Raw genomic sequence first — 21489 nt, forward strand, 5'->3', positions numbered from 1 at the left:
GGGGATAGTTTGTAAATAGAGGGCGGTACCAGAGAACGAGACGAGCCCCTCTCCTCCTAGCTTTCTTTTTTTTTCAACAGCGCGCGAGTTCATTTTTTTCTAGTTTGCATTGCACTATGACTATCACATATAGAAAATTGTTTTAATCTGGCTTTTCTTAGGTCATCTATTAAGTCCATGTGCATTGAAGGTGGTTCTGTACACTGACATAATTATCCTAACAGGACGATTCTCCCTCTTGATATAATTTTGCGTCTTTTATGTAACGCAAAAATGTTATTAAATGCGTGTTTATGTTAGGAGAACTGTGCAGACTTTAACTTCACAAACAGCATCTTCCTTTGGGCCCTTGCGTTGCTAGGACGACCAAGGGGGGCTGACCCTGAACACGTGACAGTTGCTCTCTCTTGCCTTGAGGTTGTTGCTGTCATAAATTTGTTTAGTGTTCTTCTCGCCGCTAGTGGCTAGCCAGAGAGAGGGGTTGAACTGTGCGGAGTGTGGAAAAGATGGAGCTCTCTGCGGCCGGGGATCGCATTTTCGCCGCGGAGGCCATCCTGAAACGCCGTGTCCGAAAAGTGGGTTCCGTTTATTTTTCCTTTATTTGGTTATGTTACGGCTGAAGGGTGAGGGTCGCTTCGGTAGTGTGCCGATGCCGAGACCCGAGGCTTCGCGGTTCCCGCATTGACGAGACGGAGGCCTACACCATTAACTTGCTTAATAATGGCTAACGATGTAATTGTTTGCCTCCTCGGCCAGCCACGTTTATGCGTAGAAGAGTAAATGGAAATTATGTAGGTGGATTCACAGTCAAAGACCTTGAAGTGTACCATTGTGGTAGCTCATAAAAAGATCTATCCAGTTACCGATGACTTGGAGGGAATGTTTTGCGTGGCTGAGTAGCAAGCTAGCGCCCAGTGCTACACATCAGCATTAGCTCAATTAACTAACAACTGGCTAAAATAGAGGTCAGTACTTTGTACATTGGCGAGCTGAATTGCAATGTCCACCATTTACTAGTGTGCATTATCGATTCCATTCGCAGGCTTGCCTTGCTTTTAATTGAATGTTGGTAGGAATGACTTTTGCATACTTGGTAGTTCCAGAAACATCTGTGAAAGAGCGAATACAATCGACCCCAATGAAAGGTGAAAGTGTGCTCTGTTTAAAGACCCACAACTGTTAGCAAAGATTTCAGTCTTGCATCGAAAATTCTGATATCCAGTCAGTCTATAACCTTTTTCTATTGTTGTTACAGGGAAGTATTGAATACCTCGTCAAGTGGAAGGGATGGGCATTGAAGTAAGTACTCCAAGAACAATAATACCTACTGTACTAATGTAATCTGTTTGCACAGCGAGTATTGCATTATGCATTTTGTCCATGCCTTATTCACATCTGATGGTGCTCTGATTGTGTTGCAGGTATAGCACATGGGAGCCTGAAGACAATATCCTGGATGACCGACTCATCACAGGTTTTGAACAGAAGTGAGCGTACTTTGCATTCGTGTCATGATAAACCTTTTAAAGGCCAGTAGTGCTGTAACACATGCATTATACTAAATGCATCAGAGCATTGTTTATTCATTTCCGTATCCTTTATGGGAAATGTGTTTTGTGTGTCTGACACGTTTATTACACGTTTGACTCATGTTGGATTTCAACTATTTTCTTCCATCAGAGAACGGGAACAGGAGATGTACGGGCCGAAGAAGCGTGGGCCTAAGCCGAAAAACTTTGTTCTCAAGGTTTGCTTATTGATCATGACACTCTCTGACTCAGAATCATCTTTCTAGAAGGTCACGAAAGGCTTTCTTGTCTAGCGTTGAAGCACTTAAAGAAAGTGCACAGCTCAATCGCGTTATTACATTGTAATGCATCATTAGAGGTGTCTTAAGTGTTGTTGTTGGTTGTCCTACAGAATTCCATAGTGATAAGTTGCATTCTGCATAAATGAGAATTTTCACTGATGCCATGTGAAATTCATTGAAGAGAAGTGCAACGAATGAACTTAGTATCCTTCAATGTAATCGTAACAGTTGGATGGTTAGGGTTTTTTTGTGTTAGGAAGTTAAGATCGCCAGTAGTGTTAAAGATCTTGATGTATTTGCCTCAGATACCAGCTGGTAGAAACTTGGAGTGGAACATTAGAAAACCTTCTTCCTGCCACATTTAATGTAGTTAATTATCCTCCCTCTAGTCCCCCTGTTAACTCTCAACTTGGGCTACAAGGCCAGGCCATTTAATGATTCGAAATGTCTGAAAGTGCTTGAATATTTCTTTGTATTTATTTTTTTTATCTTTGTATTCATTTTGGGTTTTTTTGTCTATTTTTGCTGCCTCTCTTTGTTTTTCTTTCTTTCTTTCTTTCTTTCTTTCTTTCTTTTTCTTTCTTTCCATACAGGCAAGGGCCCAAACAGGCGAGCCCTCATCACGGGCCTCCGCCACCCGCGCTCCTGCTCGCCGCACACCTTCCTCTCGTCCACCTTCCTCTCGTCCATCTCCATCCTCTCGTCCTGCTCCTCCATCCTCCTCCACGTCCACCTCCTCCATCGCCTCCACTCCGACCGCCTCCTCATCCTCCTCCTCCGCCACTGCACCCTCTGCTAAGCTCCACTCGCTGGCCGCCACCCACAAGCTGAAGAAGGACATCCGCCGCTGCCACCGCATGTCGCGCCGGCCCCTGCCCCGCCACGACCCCCTTGCCCCAGCCGGCAGCTCCATCCCTGGGGCCCCGTTCTCTGCCCGCGCACCCATCTCGCCGTTCTCCGAGACCGTGCGCATCCTCAACCGCCGCGTCAAGCCGCGGGAGGTCAAACGGGGTCGCATCATCCTCAACCTGAAGGTCGACGTTAAGTCGTCTGGTGGTAGCGGCGCGGCGGCCAACAGGCGTGCTGCCATCCCCTCGCGGAACCGCATCATCGGGAAGCGTCAGGGCGAGGTGCCCTACCGGCCCTTCCAGCCGCCCATGAAGATGACCGGCTTCCCCATGTACGGCAAGCCTTACGGGCTGCAAGGCATGGGCCCGACCCCCTTCCAGACCACCAACACTGGCATGGCCTCGTCCAACAGCAACAGAGGTGGAGGTGTTGGGGGCTCGTCAGGGATCGTTGCCCCACCTCAAGCGGCTGCTATTGCTGCAACCGGCGTGCCCCGGTATCAGCCTCCACCCTCCCCCTCTAGCTCAAGTGGCTCTGATAGTCGACCCGCAACGCCCCACCAGAACCAGAACCAGAACCAGCCCAGGGCCTCTCGTCGTGCCGCTCCTCCGGCCCAGAGTCAGAGCTCCCCTCAGGGGACTGCTGCTGCTGCGGCTGCTGCTCCATCGCTCCAGGCCCAGCCAGGGGCTTCCCAGACTGCGGCGGTGCCTGACTCGGCCGCTTTCCTCCCCTGCTCCCCCTCGCTGTCCTCCTCACGGTCCTCTTCCTCATCTGTGGAGGACGAGGAGGGGCAGAACGGCGTTCGCCTTTTGGGGCCTTCGACGACGGGCAACCGAGGTGTCCGCGGCGGTTCCCTTACAGCCAGCCAACAGCCACTCCCCGCCACAGCTGCCTCCCCAGACGACACTGTGTCCCAGCCTGCCGCCGCCGGCACTACTGAGGGCGCCCCTCCTGCCGCTGAGGGCACGGCGCGGGCGCCGGTGGAGGGGGACCCCGACTGGCGCCCCGAGATGGCACCGCCGCGCTGCGCCAACGTGGTGGTGACGGACGTCACCACAAACCTCCTGACCGTCACCATCAAAGAGTTCTGCCAGCCTGCCGAAGGTGGCGCAGCAGCGGCAACGGAAGGGGCAGGAGCGGGCTCTGGTCCCCCGTCGCCCTCCTCTGCCGCCACCACCACCACCACCGCCAACACTCCCTCCACCACCCCGGCCCTCACCACCTCTGTTCCTCAGGGGGAACAGGCGCCCTCTTCGTTGCCTCTCCCTGCCTCCGCCTCTGTAGCACAGGTCTAGAAACCCCATTCGGCTGTGGTTGGGAAGGGCCGGGGGGGACAGGGGTAGGGATTGGGGGTTGCGGTCGTTGGGGGTGAGTTGCCTACGACCAACTGCATGACTTCTCCCTTTACTGTACTGTACTTCTCCGAAAATCGATCCTCGATCATTTGTTTTAAATAGATTTAAAAACAAAGAAATGTCAAATGTATTTTTTATGCAAAAGAACAGTGGTTTAAAAACAAAACAAAAAAATGAACCCCATAAATAAACCGAAGCAGTTAGTCGTCGCTATTCATTTCTAAATCCTGCATGTCCTCTTGCACAATTAGCGGATGATCATGGTGTTAGCCACATGACCGAGTTCCAAGGACTCATCGATTTAGAAACGCGATGCAAAACATTTTTTTGGGGGGGGGTTCTAGCCCCTTTTCCCAGACTTTGGCTTGAGGGACCAGAGAGGTGGCTAGCCGGAAGGACCCCACAGTTAAAAGCCCTTAGCAGAGTTGTATAAAGTAGAAGTAGAAGTACTCTAACAAATGTAATTACAACACTAGTAGTATTAGATATTGAAACCATGTAATATCGAACCACTATTGTTGTTATTACATTTGTTGGAGAACTTCTAGTTCTACTTTATACAACTCTGGCCCTTAGTTTCTTCAATAGTCTTAACTTGAAGCCACAGTGCTAGTTTACTTCTTTTTGTAAAGAGGGTCTGGCTGGCTTTTTGGTTCTCGTGACCCTGTTGGCCTGTGAACCCACCCATTGCCCATAATAAACGCAGATCCCATTGTTTGTTGACCTTAAGCAGAATCTAAACACCCCCACGTAGAGCGTCGTATCTCAATAGGAAACAGCCAGGCCCCGCCTGTGAGAAATGAAAACCGTAGCTCGAGAGTACAAGTGGCTCATTTACTAAAAGCTGCCTGGAAAGTAATGCAGATGGTTGTTTTTGTTGTTATTTTTTTGCTTAGAGTGCTGGGGAGTATTCTAAGAACCTGGCTAAGTAGTAAACCAGGTTAAATTAACCTTAAATTAACCAAGTGGTAAATCAGTGACACTTTATTTTAGGGATACATCTATTAGCACTAATACATACAATGTTCCTGTATAAGTAACTTGTAAGGCATGTACAAAGCAAAATCAAACATTTGTTAGGCATGTATTCGTAAATGTCTTGTTCATGCATAATAAGGGATTTATTACCAATGTAACCTTAGTAAGGACCTAGTAGGCCTTAGCATTTGCTTAGTACATGCCTTACAAGTTACTTATGCAGGCATTAACATTGTATGTATTAGTGCTAATAGATCTATCCCTAAAATAAAGTGTTACCGGTAAATCATCTAATAGGAGAGTCTGGAGTCCTCATTTCTTGGCTAAATGTCACCTGTGCACTGTCTATTAGCTGGTTTACCACATTCTGTAGGTTAACATACCCAGGGCCCTGTTCCTCGAAACCATTGTTGCTAACCAGTCAGCAACTTAGTAGTTTGCCAATGGGAAATTGCATTGCAACCAAGTAAGTTGCTAACTTAGTCAGCAACGACACTGTCGAGAAACGCACGCTAGGTTTATCGCTTAATCTTGTTTTTGGAATAGTGCCCTATTAGTTTAGGTTAACCAACATTGTTCAGCACTTGCACTTGGTTGGCAGGGCAAGGCAATATTATGCACAGGCATGTGCACACGCACACACACACACACACACACACACACACACACACACACACACAAACACTCTCAGACATACACACACTCCACTGTGCATTGGTTCAAGTCAGGGGGTTAGACATACTCTAGGCAGCTCTCTCTGTAATTTTCAGACCTTGCGTCTCCTCCGCAGTTCAACAGAGCATAGTAGTTAGTTTGTGCGCTCACCTAATCACGTCATCTGTGTGGGGCCATGCTTTGCTTTATAAAAAAAAGCCATCTGGTTTCCAAACTGGACAGTGATCAGACATCTTCTATTAGAGTAAGATAACCCAAACTCCACCCACCCAAAGCAAAGGAGTGTGCTCAAGTTTGGTCTCCTAAGGGCGTGTTGTTGTCCCCTCCTTCTTCTTGTCTTTCTGTGGCATTTGGTGATGGCTTGCATGAGATGTGTGCTACTCCTATCTACAGTGCCAAGGGAACTCCACTCATTCTCAACCGTAAGACTCCAAAGGTCTCCTAACCGAAGGTCTCCGAAAGGGACGTTTTCCTGACATCACATGGATCCAGGAAATGCACGGGCTTGAAGTATCTTACTCTAATAGAAGATGTTTGTTGATAACATTTCAGATGTTGTCCCCGCTCCATGACAAAAGTGGGTTTCGTGTTGCCCCATCTTGCCATCACTCCGGAAAGGTCCCAGCGAATAAAACAAACTCTGCCATAGTGAATGATGGAAAGTTAGGACCGGGCATCGGGAACAAGACAGACTTGAATCGCTTATCCCAACCCACTCCCACAAACCTCAACACCCCAACCGCCCGAGGTATTCCATCCGAAGAAAATGTTCATGCTTTTGTTTGTTACTAGGTGATGCTTGCCATACGTCATTTTTTTGTCTCTGTTATCGTACAGGCGTAAGGATACGTATTTAAAATGCACGCACAAAATAACTGAAAAGCTGCAAAAATATCATAGACTAAGGACGATTTTAAGTTATTGATTGACCGTTGTTATTTTTTTCTGGTCTTGTTGTGTCATGTTCCGTGAGAGAGACATGTCAAGCATGAACGGAATAACAGACTTTTACTCTTATTTAAGCTGATGACTGCATTTTGAGTGTAACATGTAATCAACCATTATGCTCTTCTGTGTGATTTTTGTTTACCGTTTTTATTTTATCAATGTACGCTGTCCACTTCTCTTAGGAGCTGTTTCCACGTAGCAGGATATTCTCAAATGTGGATATTTTTTTCTCCTGGTTACATTGGTTTGGGCCTTCCTTTTCGTTTCCACGTAAGCAGATTTTTAAAACCCACATATCAAAAATCCTGCTTCAAAAATATCCTAGTTAGGGGGCTAAAATGCACCCGTTACAATGGAGTTTTTGTTTTTATCCCCATGTTGCGTTTACACCTAAAAAGGATAAAAAATACCCACATATAAAAAATATCCTGCTACGTGGAAACAGCACCTCAGTCTCTCTGCCTTTTCCAGACATAGGACGTGTTCTCGCTTATTGAAGTTACTGTGATCTTGGGGCTGTTTTTAGGCCAAAGCTGTTTGTGAAAAGCGCTTGTGGATAGATTTGAACGTTGTGAGAGCGTGATCGATGGGTTAATTACGTAGAAACAACACTGCTGTAGGTGGCTGGCATCCATATACTAGAAAAATGCTCAACCAGAAACGTACCATGTTAAGCTTTCGGCAACAGCCCTTAGTTGGTGCCTGTGATCATCTTAGTTAAAAAAATACAAATAAATAAGAGATGTATGTTAGTTTTGTATGGCTGGACTGGGTGCTATGACCAAGACAATACAAGACGATCCATCATGTACACACGGGTGTATAAAGTAGAAGTAAGTTCATGATTTCATGTACAACTCGGCTACATATTGACCTACATAGTTGTTACAGCACATATTCCACTGTAGCCTGGTCTTACCAACCACACATAGTAATTTCATTCTTACACCGGGTTTTGAACGGCCAAATTGTGAAACATTTATTTACTGGAGGGAGGGAGAATCTGATGAAATTTGAAATGACTGTCTAATTTTACCCAATTGCTAATGTTTGCTCGTGGTCATGAAAAACGATTAGGGCTACTGGTGAGAGGGGGATGAACTTCGTTGAAGTTTGGAATGCACATCCCCCTCTCTCTAGCCACCCCTTGTCGCTGATTGGCTGGTTGTTTTGGTAAAAAGACTAATTGGCCTTCCCAGAACACCCTTGTCCAGTGTTGCCAGATTGGGCGGTTTCCCGCCCAATTGGGCTGCTCAGGATGGCCGACAGAGGGTAAGAAAGGCATTTGGGTGGGGTTTTTCTGCTAATTTATGGCCATAGAAATCAATAGGAATTACCTCAAATTGGGCAGGATTTTGTGCTTCCAGACGGGTTTTAAGCATTTTTTGGGGTAGAAAATCAACAGTCTCCCAGATGTCTACCCAGACGTATCGTGGAAGGAACAGTTTTGGACTGGAGCGTTTAGGTCTAACAAGGCCTGGCCATTTCCACTGTACCCAGTGAGGTTTTTTTTAAAAAAAAACTTTTCTATTACTAATACTTTATACACCTCTGCATGTGTAGAAGACCATCCACTGGTGCTGCCCTCCTGCCCCTCTAGGGCCTGCCTCCCCTTCTGGTGTGTGTATGTGTTCATCATGCATAGTACAGTATGCACAGTATCCTTCCAGTGTCGTCATCCGCATGTGCTGCCTTTTTTTGATGCTGCTCTGTTCAAAGTACAACCAGACGTGGTAGTAAACGGTTAGTATGTCATAGGAAGTATTACACAATTTCAAGTTAAGAAGTAACATTATTTTTTTGTTGTCGTTTACCTGTAATATCAAGTAGGACATCTTGGTGTGAGACAAGGCAAGTTTCAAAGATATGCCTCCTTTTTTTTCTCCGTTTTAAAGAAGGGCAGCTCAATTGTACTTTTAGTGGCCTATATTTTAAACTTTAAAAACTCTGCATAGGGCTTTTTGAATTTGTTGGATGTAGTGGCGAGCGCCGATAGAGGCGCTCAAAATGAATCGGACAGACTTTTTTCTTTGTAATCACTTTGATTAACAGTCATCTCTGTCTGAAGATGTAAGTGTTGTCGACATTAAGAATATGGGCTTTGGTGCATTTTTTTGAGGGATTTGTTATTATTATTATTATTATTATTATGGTTTTATTTCCATGTTGTTGAAGTGTTTTTTTTTTTTTTCTTAAATGCCGCCATTTAATAGCCATTGTAATTTTTTCAGTAGTTCAGTAATGGGTTTGAGTGATTGGAAACCCAGGTTATGAGCTCTGTGTGGTCGCTATGGTAATACCGTAATGTAAATGCTCTTGATTATAATGATTATGATGATAATGATGATTAATGATGATGATGATAATGACAATGACAGTGAATTGACATTGTAATGTATCTGAAGCATGTTTCAAACCCTTATTGTACAGGTCATGTAAGTGTCATAATGTTGCCTTTTTTTGTGTGTGAGTACTCGTATGTGTGTGTGTTTCTTGTATGAAGCTTTTAATAAAACTCACCGTTAAAAGACATGAACCTTTTGTGTTGTAGTTATTTATTTCAGTGAATGGCTTTTTTGTTTTTCACATGCTCATTTAGTGCATGGCATGTGCCTTCAGTGCTGTGGCCACCAGCATAACGAGTACCGGTAATCACTTATTGTATTTTACTCTACATCAAAACAAAAAGATGCTTTACTTTCGGTACTTGCAATGCAGAAAGCATTACTGAAGTCCAACATGCAGTACAGTACTCATCCTCATGGTGGCACCATTTGTAAATGTCTAATGTTCAACACATTACAGTACAGAACATTATACTACACTTATATTTAAACTGAAATGAACATTGGAAGAACTTCTTACTTCACAATTTTAAGAAAGATCAGTCTTTTTACATAACGTTTCAGTTTGCTGGTGTAGAGCTCCACATAGCTTAGGCCAGGGGTGGGGAACCATTTTTATTCAAGGGCCACTTCAATTTGTATCAAGTCCTCCAAGGGCTGTACTATGAACGCAAACCAGGATTACTCTCTGCACTTAAGGCCTATATTGAAGATGGCCACTTTTACATCAGACCCCACCTTCACTAGGTTCCCTGAAAATTATATTGCAAGTGTAATTTCAAAGATTCCTTTACAAAAATGTCATATTTCACAGGAAACTGTAGCCTATAACATTAAAATTACATTGGGGGCGGATGAGACGGCCTCAAGGTCTGTAAACGGCCCTCGAGATAGGTTCCCCACCTCTGGCTTAGGTCCACACCGGAAATACAAGCTGTAGCCTATCAGTCATGCATCCGTGCCCTTTGCACATGTCAGTTGCAGCTCTGCTTTCACCAACCAAAATCAAATGTTCCTTTTAGAGGATGAGCAGGAACAATCTTGAATTTTCAATGGACAGTAGGCCTAGGGACTAGCCTACGGTGCATCTCAATATGATAACAAGCCACTTCATCCCTCGCAAGAGACTCGGGGCCAACAGTGACAGAGCCTTCCATGTGGCTGCGCCCACCCTTTGGACTACCCGGCCACATTCAAAATGCCCCTTCCCTAGCCATGTTTTTTTTTTATTATTATTTTTTTTAAAGCACCTCAAAACATAACATTTCTCTACATGCATAGGCTGACACAACAGATAGGCTAAGCGACCATGGGTGTTTTGAAAGGCACTATGAAACGAAATTGTCATTATTATATTGTTGTTGTTGTTGTTGTTGTTTTAACAGGTTTGCACTGGCATCTAGCCTACTGTCCAAAAAAAACAAAAGACCTTTGAGTGAGTGTAGATGCAACTGTAGCCATATCCATCAACCCCAAGTGCACTCTGCTTGCTCCCTCCCTCCCTCTCTCTCTCTCTCTCTCTCTCTCTCTCTCTCTCTCTCTCTCTCTCTCTCTCTCTCTCTCTCTCTCTCTCTCTCTCATATCACCCACCCCTAGCATCTTCGTCTGTGTTTTGTCGGCTGACGCATCTAGCCTACCCCTCGTCCTTTCACTTGTCTCTCCGCCTACCCTCACAGTCCCCATAGTAACTACAGAGAGATCAGCTTAGCAACGCAGAGGAGACAGAGCGAGCATCCATCTCAGGAAGAAGGCGCCCCAGACCACAGTCTAGGTGCACGCGCTATAGCGTTCACAAATAGCCTAAAGAATTAGACGCTTGCCTTCTTTCATCGAGTCTCTCTATTGGATATTTTGCTCGTTAAAATCTTATAACGTAGAATACGATAGCATATTAAGGTATTCTGTCCTGAATTCTAGCAACGATGAAGTTCGTTATCGTCCTGGTGTCGGCAGGGGTTCTGGCCTTTCTCGGCGCAGTCATTTGCATTATTGCAAGTGTTTACCCTCGACGTTCGACGCCGGGTGTACCTCAAGCTTTGGCTGACAATCGGTCTTTGTCCTCGGATTCTCTCCTAGAACCCCTCGGTCCGGGATCCGTAGCCCATGCGGGCCCGCTGGGAGCTCTCCACGGTTCTGATTCTTACGAGGGGGGCCTGGGCCTCGGCATGGATATCCCTACCCTGAACGAGCTCAGCCAGGGGAAGGGGGGAGGCGGGGGAGGTGAACCCCCCAAGCAATTCACCTTCAGTCGGCTAATTTGCACCCCGATACCGATGGGTGACTGTAGTAAATCGAGAAGTCTCAAGGAACAAGCCGACGACCCATACGCGGACGACGAGTGGAACATTCTCAGAACCACCGCCGAGGAGCTACGGCAGACCGTCATGCAGCAAAACGACCAGATTCAGATGGATCAGAGGACCATCGGGGAATTGACCGGGAAGCTGTCAGAGTGCGAGACCGGACTGGAGGACACCAGCATCTCCGAGAGGAGCGTGGGCATCTGGGCGGGCAATCGCCGCCTGATGGCCGGGGATGAGCTGAGCGCATCCGCGGCAAACCAGCAATGGCAAACCGCGCGGGCCGTCGAGGAGCTAGAGAAAGCCATACTCAACCTCAAAGACCGTATTGAAAAGCTCGAGGTAAGACCTAAAAACTCGTTAGGGCTGTCTTCGCGCTCATCATAATAACATGAAGCAACCCATGACGCCACTGCGAATGTAGCCTATACAACATGAATGCCGTTACGCAATGTAGTTTAATTATTTGTGAGGTTTGAACAAAGAAAGTTCAGGCTTGAACCTTCTTTGGGCTAATATGTTGAACTTGTACCACATTTGTTTTTGCGCGAAAATAGCTGGCAAACCACACTTTTGCCTAATGGTAGGCCTACTCTATGACTGGTAGGCCTACTGTCTTTACGGACTTCTTTTACGCACAGAAACTGTCCTTTTCTCAAGTGAGAAATATGGTTGTTTGTAGTAATGGTTACACATCAAGCAAATCCTCTATTATTTCAGTCTGACACCAACAAGTGTCTGTCTATTGAGCATCTTGCCCTCTGCTCTTCACTCTCCACACAACAACGCTTGTCCCGTTTCCCTCATCATCAGCCTTGGTGGCCCACCACACAACCCCTCACCCCTCCACATCGTCTAGCTAGGCTACATCCGCTCAAACAGATGAATAAAAGATGAGGAGATAGATGGATGATGGAGCCTCTGAGAGAGAAAGAAAGAAAGAAAGAAAGAGCACTTCTGGAGCATGTATTCTTAGCACAACCACAAACGCACACTTGGGCATCATTCTACTTTCTATTACTAGAACATTTTAGTGTATTTAATGTCTTTAATGTGTGTGTGTGTGTGTGTGTGTGTGTGTGTGTGTGTGTGTGTGTGTGTGTGTGTGTGTGTGTGTGTGTGTGCGTGCGTGCGTGAGCCATCTCTGTCTTTGTATAGGCCTATGTACTGTATGTGTTGGTTTGTTTCTTTGTGTGTTAGAACCCTAACGGCACACTGGTACACTTCAGAGAATCCCCACCTAAATGATCTTTCCTAGATCTTAACTTGGACCTTTACTCACCAGCTTCTTCTTCTTCTTCTTCTTCTTCTTCTTCTTCTTCTTCTTCTTCTTCTTCTTCTTCTTCCACCTGCAGGCAGAAATTGGTCCCGCAGCAGTGCAGCAGAACCACACAACAGACACCACGACCAGCCAGCAGCCTTTCAAGCCTTTCATCAAGCCCATCACCAGCACCAGTGCCAAAAGCAGTGGCGGCGGCGTTGGCGTTGGTATTGACGGGGCCAAGCAGAAGACCAGCAGCAGCAGCAGCAGCTGGCGCGGCGTGGAGGACCTGGAGGGGGAGCTGAAGGGCAAGATGGAGCTGCTGGAGAAGGAGAGGAAGACGCTGCGCAAGGAGACCCAGGGCCACCACAAGCAGATCGACCAGGGACTCAACAACCTGCACAACCGCATCGCCGAACTGGAGCAGAGTAAGAGAAAAGAGGGAGGGAAGGATGGAGGGATAGGGGGAGAGGGATTGGAGGAAGGGGTGACCACCTCCGGAGGGATGGGAAAAATATTGAAATAAAAGAAAGATGGGGGTTCCCTGATTGCAAAGAGACGTTGAATCGGTGCCGATTATCGTTGATTTGGAGCTAGTTATTGTTGAATCAGTGCAGATAACCGTTTAATCTGTGCCGATTATCGTTGAATCTGCGCGCAGATTACCGTTTAATCAATGCCCAATACCGTTGAATGGTGTCAAATCAACACCCTTTTGCTATAAGGGTTCAGAAAATAAGGGTAGTGTGAAAGAAGGTTTGATGTAATTGGGGGGAGGGGGTAGCTACTGGAGAGAAGAAAGAGGTGGGATGGTATAATTAAAAACTTGAGTGTGAAAGAAAGTAATGCAGTAGCCACAGTTGGAAAGAACCATGAAGGTGGTATGAAAAAATAACTTGAGTTTGAAATTGGCTTGGACATAGGCTTAATCCAAATCACCTAGATCGACCTGTGGCACTAATACAGGTGATTTTACCAAAAATAATCCTTTAATGCCTGGCCGAAATCTCCATGTAGAATCAGCCAATTTGGCCAATGGCTGGAATGAAAAGCTTGATACTGGATCATACCCTTCTGGTGCCAGATTGCCATCGCTGGAAATGAAAGTGACACTAGGGAAAACAGTGGTGTTCCATTTCAAGAGGTCATTGTGCAGTGAGACACCAAATCTCCACAAATGGAGATCTAGATATCCTAAATACAGCATGATATGCAGATGTTAGTGCTCATTGAGTCCTTTCTCAAACTGTATTTTTTGTTAGTGTGGAGAGGTCAGAGGGACTGAAAAGGTTCAGAAGAATTTTGTTTATTGGTTACTGACTATTTTAATTTAGCCAGTGTATAAGTATGTTTTACAATTACATAATATGGTACCAAAAGACAGGCTTAAAGGTAGACAGATCAATAGAACAGCTTGAAAGATCAATAAGTCAATACATGTGCAGTAGATTCAGGGCCGGCGCTAGACACAAGCAGAGTGCACATTACACAGAGTCCTCAGGGCACCAACCAGTGCCTGAGTCACCAACCACTTTGCCCACAAAATTGGGGCCTCTTAAATTGAGATTGACTGAAAAATGTAATGAAAAAAATATTAAATTACATTACAAAACATACTTTATCTATCAGTTAGTAGATTGTTGTTTAAAGGAACAGACCACCCTATTTTGATTTTCACATATTTGCAGTATTCCCAAGCATTATTGATGAATGTGCATATAATTTTTGTCTATGTGTTTGCATTGCCTCTTTTAACTTATAAACCACTTTAAAATGAATATAAAATTCACCAGAGTGTAAAACAGCAGTTTAATGAGCAATGAGAACCATGAGCAAACCAAGGGAGGCAGGTGAACCATGCCGTTTGGGAAATGTCAATTTTTATGCTCTTGGTCAGACCAAGTCTGGAAGAGATTTGAAAGTCGATTATAATCAGAATAGCGGTGTGCTCCAATTCTCTAATATTTAGTGCTGTTACCTGTTACTACAACATCAAAATGAAAGAATAAAAAAGTTAAAGCTGCGGTGTGCTCCAATTCCCGCTTTATATTACTAACACTGTCCTGCTGTGAGGCAGCTGCTGCCAACTGGATGAAGCGTAGAGTCTCCTCTTAACCCAGATCTGGATTGACATCTGTCTTTCGTCTCGTGCTGTTGGCTCACTCGACAGAACACAGCTGCCCTAGAGCACTACAAACTGTCCTTCTCTGTACAGAACAACTACGGAAATTTTCTGGACTGCAAAGCACAACCAAATATAAGCCGTCCTCACCCAAATTAAGAGGGGAAAATTGTACATAATATACACTACCGGTCAAAAGTTTGGGGTCACCACACTTTCCTCCCACAATGCTTCTTTCTGACAGTTAATCTTATTCCTTTTCAATTTCAGTTCTTGTATAAAATCTGTGTATAGAGTTATTGTTCCCTGAAATTAATGCATGCAACAAATAAGCAATTTGATATTGGTAAAAGTAACTGTTGAATGGATTTACTTGTATATACAATGCATAGAATAGATCAAAATGTATTACTAACTTTTGACTAATCAAAGTGTACCTTTACTAAGGTAGTGTCTAGTCTGGCGTACTAATCAAAGTGTAGTGACTCCTTTGGCATTAATAATAGCCAGTTGCGGTTCTACAGATTCATTCCCGGGATGAGATGAGGTCCAGAATTACCCATGAGCTCTATGAGCCCCATGCTTGCAAAAGTTGATGTCTGCTCCTGTCAATCCGTACAATGCCGGATGATATACACATCATTTGAAAGAGGAGAATCTACACTTTCCAACGATGTATGGCACTGGCTTGCACAATAAAACATTGCAGGGACAATGGATAGTGCATTCATAAGTATGTTCATTTTGATGGCTAGAAAATCATGCAGCTACTTTGACTTGAATATGTGGACGAGGTGGCAACTCAACAAATGTCAAACACATACCATTGGAAAGGGCAGACACTGAGCTTTCCAATAGTCCCATGCATTCTCTAATAAACCACAGAAATGTCTGTAGAAAAATGGACTAAAACACGTATTTCTATGTAACAAATGGGTGAAAAGCTTGGTTAGATTTCACTCTTCTGTCCAGTTTAACCAATGTTATGGGATATCAAACCTTTTTTCAACTGTGGCTGTTCAGTACTTTCCATTATTCCCTTTCAAGCTATTTAAAAGATGTTTGCGACTTGAATTGCAAACAAATAACTGGAAAAATGAAGGTGACCCCAAACTTTTGAACGGTAGTGTATGTACATACTGTAGGTCGCACCTCTGTATAAGCCACAGGTGTCCACTTTCTAACTTGGGATATTTACTTACAGAACATTAGCTCTGGAGCTATCTCCCTTCACATTGTGCTTGTCACGTGTAATAATCCAGGCTGCTCTTCAAAGGTATAGAGCAGTAAATACGCCAAACGTCGACAGATATCAGTAGCTCTATAGTAGGTTGACATTTGTAATGTCAACAAAGTGGGCTGTTACAGGCTTGAAGCTCCAAACACAAGTCCAGTAGTCCGTTTGTCACAGTATGGAGGTGCTGTGACACAGTGTGCCAAGTCCCCCACATATGGGCTTGCATGCCCATGGGGCCCCAGACTCAAGTCTGGCCTGGGTCACGTGACGTCCCAACCCTGCCCCATTTCCCTCTCTCCCACTCTCTTCCTGTCTTACTCTCAGCTGTCCTATCAACAATAAAGACACAAAAAAAGCCCTGAAAATATATATTTAAAAAAAGATGACTTGGATGAATACCAATCTAATCAGTCTTTTTTGTCATGGGCCAGACAAACTCCTGGTACCCCATGGATTACCACGGTAGTTTGCACACAAATGGCAAATTAAAAAAACGTTGACTTAAACTGACATTTGTGACATTCCTTTTTTGCTTCGTTCCTACTGTAGGTCTGACGGACTACAGCTACCCCGAGGGCTACAAGCTGTCCTTCCCCTTGCGGACCAACTACATGTACGGCATGGTGCGTCGCGTGATCCCGGAGATGTACGCCTTCACGGCCTGCATGTGGCTGAAGCCCACCGAGGGCGGCATCGGGACCCCCTTCTCCTACGCCGTGCCTGAGCAGCCCAACGAGCTGGTCCTCCTCCAGGGCATACACAACCCCGTCGAGCTCCTCATCAACGACAAGGTGAGTGTGTGGACACTTCAATTATTGTTAGAGATGCACCGGATCCAAGATCTGGTACCGGATCCGGCAGGATAATAGGGTTTTTCACTGGATCCGGATCCGGTTCCAGGATCCAGGATCCAGGATCCGGTAGCCGAGGCTTTTCAGTCAAAATAGTTTGAGCCAACGTGATAAAAAGGGCCCACATGTGTGAGTAGGCTATGTGTTTCAACCCTTTCCTAGGATCCGGTATCCGGTTCCGGATCCGGCAGGATCTTAAGCAGTGGATCCGGTATCCGGCAGGATCCTAAAAATCAGGATCCGGTGCATCTCTAATTATTTTAGCCCCTTAAAGGGGCACAATGTAGGATGACGTTGTTTGCGGGGTGCCCATGGCATGCCTGTCTCAAAATCTACACAGTAATGAAAAAATGCAGTCTAAATAAACTCGCTGTGAGAGTGTTTTTCATCGCGGAATGCCAGCAGTTGATAGAAATCTGAATACAGTTTGTAAAACGATTTTTCGTATGAAAAGTGTTTCCCACGACACTTGTTCGGACCGCTCCGCTCAAAAGTTGCATTCGCGGTTTTCTGACAGCGGACCGTGGAAGTGGTTGTGAGATTCATCGTTCCCTTACTTATGACTCAAATATGCATCGGCTGAACTAGGACAGTGATTAATTAAAGTTTTAATCCTACCTAGAGCCCCTTTAACACACACTGTTCCACCAGTGAAACGCTGTGATAGTCACTGAAAAAGACGTACCATAGTAGTGCATCACTATGACAGTGCACAGGGCTCTTTAGTAATACATTACAATTTGGTCATTGCCATTCTGGTAACAGCTAATTATTAACATATTTTAGGATAAGGCAGTCAGAGAGTGTGACATGAAATGAGTGGGAGAGAGAGGGGAAGGCTCAGCAAATGACCTTGAGTCAGAATCGAACCCGAGTCGCTGGCGTAAATGTACGGCGGCTTAGCCCATTGAGCCACTGCGCCTCAAAGTGTGGACACTGTAACATTACAAATTTATCCAAAGTGAATTGCAATGATTCACCACTGCCAGAATTGTTAGTAGAGTATTTTCATTTATCCAGGACAGGGTAGTCAAAAGTGTCCGGGTTTCTGTTTGGAGAAGGGGAAGATCGAGTCAGGATTCGAACCTGTGACCATAAGGGCCTCTGCACACCGGCTCCGACAAAGTGCGGCGCACTTTTGCTTCCGACAGAATTCGGACCCCCAAACCCAATTTCACCCGAACATTGATAGTCAATGGGCGGCGCCGACAAAATAGAACTTGTCTCTAATTGCTATCCGACATCGGAGAATGTCCGCGGACATCAGCGCCAGTGTGCGTGGTTCTATTGAAAACAATGGAATCGAATTTTAGCTGAGCAGTGCTCAGCAATTTGTCGGAGCCGGTGTGCGGAAGCCCTAAGGTTGCAACTCCTGCTCCTTCATCGTCCCATGACTAATGATGTTGCTCTCTACTTTACATCTGCACTCGCTGTTCTGTATATTTCCTGTGCACTTAGTATCTGCTAGTGATGTTGGCTATGATTATGTCCTCGTTTCTAAGTCGCTGTGGTTTTAAAGCTTCTGCCAAATGCAATGTAATGTAATGTAATGTAATAATGATGATACAATTGCTGATAATAGGTGATAATGCGATCTCCCTTGTTAGATGTCCAGTAATACATGAAATGAAAGAAAAATGATCCCTGAGGAAGGTTGGCAAAGTAAAGAACACAAAGAGGATCTACGTGTGCAGACCTTTTTCCTTCATTGATCTCAGTTTTTTTGTTTATGTTTGGCACCTTTTAATCAAGAGTGCGGTGTCATCCGGTTAAATGTAGATGGCCAGTAATTAAAACAACAAATGGTTGCCACTGATAATACTGTACACGTACTGTAGGTGTTATGTCATGGGATCTGCTCAGCTAAATCAACATACTGGTAACACTTAATAATAATGTCTGCTCATAAAGACTTAGTAAGTAATTTACTAATGATGAACAAAGCATTAACAAATGTTTTTTATTATTAACTAAATTCTATTCATGCTTAATTAAATATCTACAAATAATATGTTAATATGACGATTTTACAAACCTTATATTTGTTAATGTTTTGTTCATCATTTGTTCACTATTTACTAAGTGTTGTTAATGCTTTATTAGCACACATTATTATAAAGTGTTAACAACATACTGTACGTACGTGTTGTTGTTTCTCCGCAGGTGGCCCAGCTGCCGCTGTTACTGCCCATAGGCATCTGGCAACACATCTGTGTGAGCTGGACGCTGCGGGACGGAGTTTGGCGAGCCTACCAGGGGGGCAAGCTGAAGGGCCAGGGGGAAGGCCTGGCAGCCTGGCACCCCATCAGGCCTGGAGGGGTCCTCATCCTGGGACAGGAGCAGGTGAGACAGCATGGAGGAGCTGATTATTATTGCTGCTGTATGTGTTGGATTAGCTACAGTTACTGTTGGGAGGGCAGTTGGCAGACCACACTATAAGGGCCTCCACACTACGGGTCCGACAAAGTGCAGCGCACTGCTCCGCCAAAGTGCAATTCCATTATTGTCAATACCCCCGCACACTGGTGCCGATGTCCGCAGACATTCGCAGATGTTGGCTAGCGACTAGACACGAGTTCTATTTTGTCTGAGCCGCCCATTGACTATCCATCTGTTGGGGTGAAATTGTGTGCGGGGGTCGGAATTGTGTCGGAAACGAAAGTGCTCCGCAGTGCTATCGAAACCGGTGTGCGGAGGCCCTAAGGGTTATATTCAAAGAATTTTGATATTTTATCTGAAACAGCTGCTGGATGTTGGGGTTCTGGATGTGCTGGATTCACTGCAGTTACTGTTGGAGGGCAGTTGGCAGTTCACGCTATGAAGAAAAAATATGTGGCTTATATTCAAAGAATTTTGATATTTCATGAGAAACCATAACAATTTATGAATTAAGATGAGCTGAAAAACAGGTAATTGTTGGAAATACATAGTAATAATAGCCGTTACAGTATTTAACTAACATTTTTTGTCTATACTGAGTATCACCTTATAAACAAAAAATGTGCCTTACTTTCTGAACAAAACAAGAAAAACATAACATTAAATTATGTGATATTGCAGGGAGTAGCAACAAAGAGCATAGAGTAGCAAAAAACATGTATTGTGTGTATTGTATATTCCAGGATACCCTTGGTGGCCGCTTTGATGCGTCACAGAGCAACAAAACATGTATTGTGCGTACTGTGTCTTCCAGGATACACTTGGTGGTCGGTTCGACGCGTCCCAGGCGCTGGTGGGGGAACTGTCCAAGTTCAACCTGTGGGACCGGCTTCTCTCCGCAGCCGAGGTGGCCAGCCTGGCCAGTTGCAGCAGTAGTTCCTCAGCCAAGCTGGGCAACGTGGCCCCCTGGACCAGCCGCGACGTGGAGGTCTTCGGAGGGGCCTCCAAGGAGCCTGTGGACCCCTGCGCTCACCGCCCTGGGGCCCCTCAGTAGGAGGTGTGGGAGGTGGGAGTGGGGGTCGGTGGGAGTCATGGGTGGGAAGAAAAGAGAGAGAGAAGGGGAGAGAGGCATGCTGGGAGGATTGTTGTGGGTCACAATTTTTTTTGTTATTTGGTCACACTTTACATGGATGGTCTTGTAAGAAGATGGTTCTACTGGTCATATCATTAAGCACCTTTGTGGCTTTGTACCATCTGGCCCTGTTGTGCAGGCATAGCTGTGTAACGTCAATTAAAATCGTAAAATATATTCAAAGTCTATTGATGCTGAGAGAGATGTGATTAAAATCAACCATCTCTTGAAATTGTTCAATTGTTCGAGGTTTTTTGGCGAAGTTAGTGTTACCGTTTTGGGTTTGATTGAGGTGACAATCGGTCAAAAGTCACGAAGATTTTTTTTTAAAAAAAGTGAATTACAACGAACGATATGCAGAGATTTTGTGGGGGCTGGACTATCCAAATAAAGGCAGCCAGATGTTTCGATATTCGCCACAGTACACTGACGAAAGACCTCACCAGAGCATTACTGTGTGTTTGTGTGTGTGTGTGTGTGTGTATGTTGGCGTCCACACTGAATGTCTTTTCTAGCACAGCCATTATTACTAATGGGGGGGCAGGAAGTTACAGAGGGCAGGAATTTACAGAGTCTTGATCCATGCATCACTGCTTAGCACTGAAGAGGTTTGTTCATCTAGTCTGCTGCTTGTATTTGTATTTTTTTTCCGACAGTTGTCCTGATCGATGGTTGCCATTTTTTTATGTGTTGTTACATAACCAGAAAAAAATCTGGAAGTCAAAATATTGTACGTGTGGGCGCGTGTACTGTATGTAGGCGTATATGTGCATTTTTTAATTCACCGTTTAATTCACATGAGGCCATTGTTTTGAACTGGTTTGAGCACCCTGTCATAACAAATTTGCATCGTGTAATGTGTGCTTTTGTCACGGTTTTTAACTCACATTATGCCATTGTTATAAGTGGTTATAACTGCTTTAAGCACCTTCTCATAAACGGCCTAACATGCATTGTGTAATGTGCGCTTCTGTCACGGTTTCACGAGCCAGCCGTCCTGGGTGTTACTCGCTGGCTTTGCCGATATTGTGACTGTGAGTTGTTGTGATTAGGTCAAAGACACTTCAAGCGTATACTGTAAGCAAGCTTGGGCAGTGTTGTGGTGAAATTGTACAGAGCCTTTCTTGCTAAGGTAATTGGTATCTATAGCCTGAATTATCCATACCAGGCTGGTGGTAAATATTAGTATATCCATGGTATTTAGGAATCGCTAAGAAAATCAATATACATGTTTGGTATCTTGTAGG

At 44.9% G+C, this 21489-nt stretch overlaps 2 protein-coding genes across 2 annotated transcripts; both read left to right on the forward strand.

Annotated features, from left to right (window-relative positions):
* The first annotated feature begins 363 nt into the window (after positions 1-363).
* Positions 364-9151, forward strand: cbx6a (chromobox homolog 6a). The gene is made up of 5 exons (XM_063202452.1): positions 364-575; positions 1256-1299; positions 1422-1487; positions 1681-1747; positions 2404-9151. The coding sequence occupies exons 1-5, from the start codon at positions 507-509 to the stop codon at positions 3952-3954; spliced, it is 1797 nt and encodes a 598-aa protein (XP_063058522.1). The 5' UTR covers positions 364-506; the 3' UTR covers positions 3955-9151.
* Positions 9152-10882: 1731 nt separating this feature from the next.
* nptxrb (neuronal pentraxin receptor b) lies at positions 10883-20435 on the forward strand. The gene is made up of 5 exons (XM_063223103.1): positions 10883-11602; positions 12616-12949; positions 16430-16671; positions 18895-19074; positions 19925-20435. Exons 1-5 carry the CDS (start codon positions 10883-10885, stop codon positions 20162-20164), a joined length of 1716 nt encoding a protein of 571 aa, XP_063079173.1. The 3' UTR covers positions 20165-20435.
* The last annotated feature ends 1054 nt before the right edge of the window (positions 20436-21489 follow it).

The sequence above is a fragment of the Engraulis encrasicolus genome, chromosome 1 (genome assembly GCF_034702125.1).
Source record: "Engraulis encrasicolus isolate BLACKSEA-1 chromosome 1, IST_EnEncr_1.0, whole genome shotgun sequence".
Classification (NCBI taxonomy): domain Eukaryota; kingdom Metazoa; phylum Chordata; class Actinopteri; order Clupeiformes; family Engraulidae; genus Engraulis; species Engraulis encrasicolus.